At 34.8% G+C, this 3,761-nt stretch overlaps 1 protein-coding gene across 1 annotated transcript; it reads right to left on the bottom strand.

Moving 5' to 3' along the window:
• Positions 1–869: 869 nt before the first annotated feature.
• On the bottom strand, positions 870–2,939 carry LOC140875533 (DNA-directed RNA polymerase V subunit 7-like). Its single transcript, XM_073279240.1, has 2 exons — positions 2,819–2,939; positions 870–1,556 (listed from the first exon to the last, which is right to left on the bottom strand). The coding sequence occupies exon 2, from the start codon at positions 1,544–1,546 to the stop codon at positions 992–994; it is 555 nt and encodes a 184-aa protein (XP_073135341.1). The 5' UTR covers positions 1,547–1,556; positions 2,819–2,939; the 3' UTR covers positions 870–991.
• Positions 2,940–3,761: the final 822 nt, after the last annotated feature.

Consider the following 3,761-nt stretch of genomic DNA (forward strand, 5'->3'; position numbering starts at 1 on the left):
TGGTTAACATATTTATATTATTTGAAAATGTGATTTTTTTATCTAAAATCTAATAGTTAACATCAAAATTTTATATGATTTGTTTTATTGTGATATTTACTTTTTGTTATTATGTAAAATTGTTGATATATTTTTTTAAAATCTCAAATATTAATGTTGTTTTCCGAATTTTTTATTTTTATTTTTTTTGAAAAAAATTTGGCGGGTTGATATGTCCAGCCCGCAACCCGCAATGGGTTAGGGCGGGGCGGGTTGGGGCTTTTATGACCCGTTTGGTGGCGGGCCTAAACTAGCTAATTACTCAAACGAGCGACGGGGTCGTGGCGGGTTGGTCCATCTGACAGCTCCATTCACGGGAGGTTTGATACAAAATAAAACTCAATAAAAAAAATTGTAAAAAAAGAGTCGAAAATGCAATGATAAATATCATAATTGTTAAATAAAAAAAATTAATTTATAATTAAAAAAAATAAAGGCAGATGAAGAGTGCCCTTTGTCTACCAATTGAAAAAGCTTTTCCCACTACGAGAGAACAGATTTTTTGGATTGTGCCACGTGGGACAGCGGGAACTCGAAAGAACTCCCACTGTTTTCAAGCTCCCATTGTAGATGCACTGAGCCGGGCAAGAAATTGGCATGCACAGCGCGAGAAATTAAAAATAACCAGATAGGGGGAAAACTTCAAACATAGTTTATGAAAGTTTTTAACTATCGCTCTGTGTGCAAACAATATGCGGTTGTTTACTGATTGATATGTTTTTTGAAAATGTTAAGTAAAAGATTCACGAATGATAAAATCAATCTACCAAATTAAAACAGACAGTAAAAATATATAACTAGAAAATTTAAATTGAAGTCAACTTCTTTGATAACAAATATATCATGCTATGCTATGCATACAGCATTTGCTTTCTACATTATACAACATCAGTACAATATTCCAATACAATCTTAAAATCTTAGCTCAATCAACAATGGAGCAAACCCTGAATTACAAGTCTAAACCATCTAATCCATTTAACGAAACTGGCCCTAAACCATCGCCTTTTAAAGTAGCCAAAACTCGAAAATCCCTCCACATATCCTCTATCCATCTCACCGCATAAATCATGAAACGAACCACAACACCATTCTCAATCTTGGACGAATCATCCCTCTTGTAAAGGTTTTCCCCCGAAACATAGTGGTAATCCGGCATCAACTGAGCTGACAAGTACACTATGTTCATGGGTCCACATTTTAGAAAGATACCGTTATGTTGTACTACTCGAACAATACCAGTCATGACTTCTCCCTGCACGGGTATGAAGGTCCGACACTGGAAATCTACTGGAAAAAGGACGTGCTGCGAAGAGAAGTTAGTATCTTCTTGGCCTATGCTATGTAGTTTGGTTACTGCAAGAAAGTATCCATGTTCGGAGGCTTTAATATTAGATAGCTGCTTTAAAAGGCGATTTACGATAACACTTACTAGAACCTCTCTGTTTTTGTCCAGATTGTTAACTGGAACCACCACTTTTAAGGTAAATACCGCTTCACGCAGCATACCAAATGACCTACACGAAAATATACAATAAATTATTAAAATCATTGGGCAGATAACATATTCAATGACAAAGGTTGGATGATTTGTTGTATATAATCTTCCTATTCAAGTTGAAAAGTAAAGATAAATAGACATGGGCAAAAAAAAAAATGCTTGAAAGAGTCATACTAAAAACAATGTGAAATCACGCAAGAACATCATCACATTCCAAATGCTTAAAAAAGTCACAAAGTTAATGATCCACTTTAAAAGTGTGCTGATAGATATGTGTTCCCAAGTCAGTTGACAATCGTGTGTGCGACATGCGCATCTAGGGAAGTAAATTTGAAGATGCGCCAGCGTAAAGCCAACGGTATACTGATGTACCTCAGGTGTAATTATCATAATCATATAACTCAAACATCTTAAAGTGAACAATGGATCAAATATTAGCTGAGAGCTTTAAAATTGTCCGAGGGAAGCGATTGTAATCCACGCAGGTCTAGCAATCCTTTCTTTAAAAGACCGTTGTAACTAGGACGTAACCAATGATTTTGACTCAGGGTGCCAACTATAAGATCGGGCAGAGTCCATATGAAAAACATCCCAGCTCGAATTTTCCATTGTAAAACGAATCTTAACATATAAGAGTCCAAAATGCAAGTTCCATAGCATTTATAATCGCAACCCAACAAAAAAGTTGGAATGGTTCGAATTTTACGGACAAAAGTCCAGAAGATCAACAACCTAGCTAGCTCAACCGACTCATTAGCAAATATCAACGGCCAGAGGCTTATTATTCAAAATTATAAAAACAACCAACTTGTAGTACGAAACATATATGGCAGATCATACCCAGATTTTATAAGCAAAATTCAAATCACTGCACAATTTCTTGTTCTTCTTCCTTGGAATGAAATCCTTTCTTTTTATGGGACTGATTCATAAAATTGAAGAATCCATAATTATGGATGTATCGAAACATAGTTATACTAATGCAAAAATGCGCACGACCCCATCAAACGCAAATCACTACATAGGATCCATAGATTTTGTTGAGAAAGATGAAATCACGTCTTGAATCCCACGAATTAATTGAAAATAATTGCTCAATTACAAAAAATCAAAAACACAGAATCGCCCCCAATTCCTCATAAATATCTATATGCCGATTGAGAAACACGATGAAAATTAGAGTCAGAAACGAATAATCATCCATGTAAAACAGACGAGAGATCTAGAATCTCGACATAACAAATCAGTGAAATCAGCATAAAAAATAGCTACGCTTACGTAAGTGTAAAATCTTGGTGGAGGATGAAGAACACTGTGTATCTGAAATTGGACGTTAAATTTGAAAAGCGGCTGAAATTCTGACATGTGACCCGACGACTAAATCTTTTAAAGGGCTGAGGCATTTACAGCCATAAATTTCATTGTACTGCAAGTTTTGAACTACAATAGTAAAATAGATAATGTATTAAATTCAACATTTATCTCCAACTAATTTACTTTAAAATCGATTGGTTAAATTGACTCGATTTCTTATTTTATTTTTTGATTTTATAAATATATAATCCGATGTTAAAATCGTTTCGCTTTGATTCAATTTGTGACATCCCGTATATTCAACTTTTACAAGAATTTAGATGCGGAAAAGTGTGAGAAAATTTGTCAAATACAACAGTGCAGGGCATTCATCGCTTTAAAACATCAGAGATTCGAACAATCGTATCATGCAATGTTTTCGCATCTTGGACTCTTCAGTATTTCTACCAAAGCTTTTAATTTATTTACTTCTCAATCCAAATGCACCCATGAAGTATAGTGAGTCTAAAAACTCAACGAGCATTACTCATATACAAAATAATTACATAATAAAAATCATCATGCTTTGGACGTGCAAGACTTAAACATAAACTTCATGCATAAAAATATATCTCATAAAATTCTTCATTTAGGGTGTTGAAATACATGCAATTTTAGCAACCATCATAATGAGCACATCATTGGATTCCCGTGATCACGGATTCTTTGTACAACAATCATATAGCATAATGGTCTTGGCCACTTAAACTTTCATTCTCTGAAAATATCCTCTCCGGAGCTCATCCCAGGGCACCAATCCTGTATTTTCATTTCATGAGCGCATCATTTAGAAAGGCTCTCCCCGTAGCTCAACCCGAGGCAACAATCCCGTATTGTCACCACAAAAACACATACAACATCAAAATAT

Source organism: Henckelia pumila, chromosome 1 (assembly GCF_033568475.1).
Source record: "Henckelia pumila isolate YLH828 chromosome 1, ASM3356847v2, whole genome shotgun sequence".
Classification (NCBI taxonomy): Eukaryota; Viridiplantae; Streptophyta; class Magnoliopsida; order Lamiales; family Gesneriaceae; genus Henckelia; species Henckelia pumila.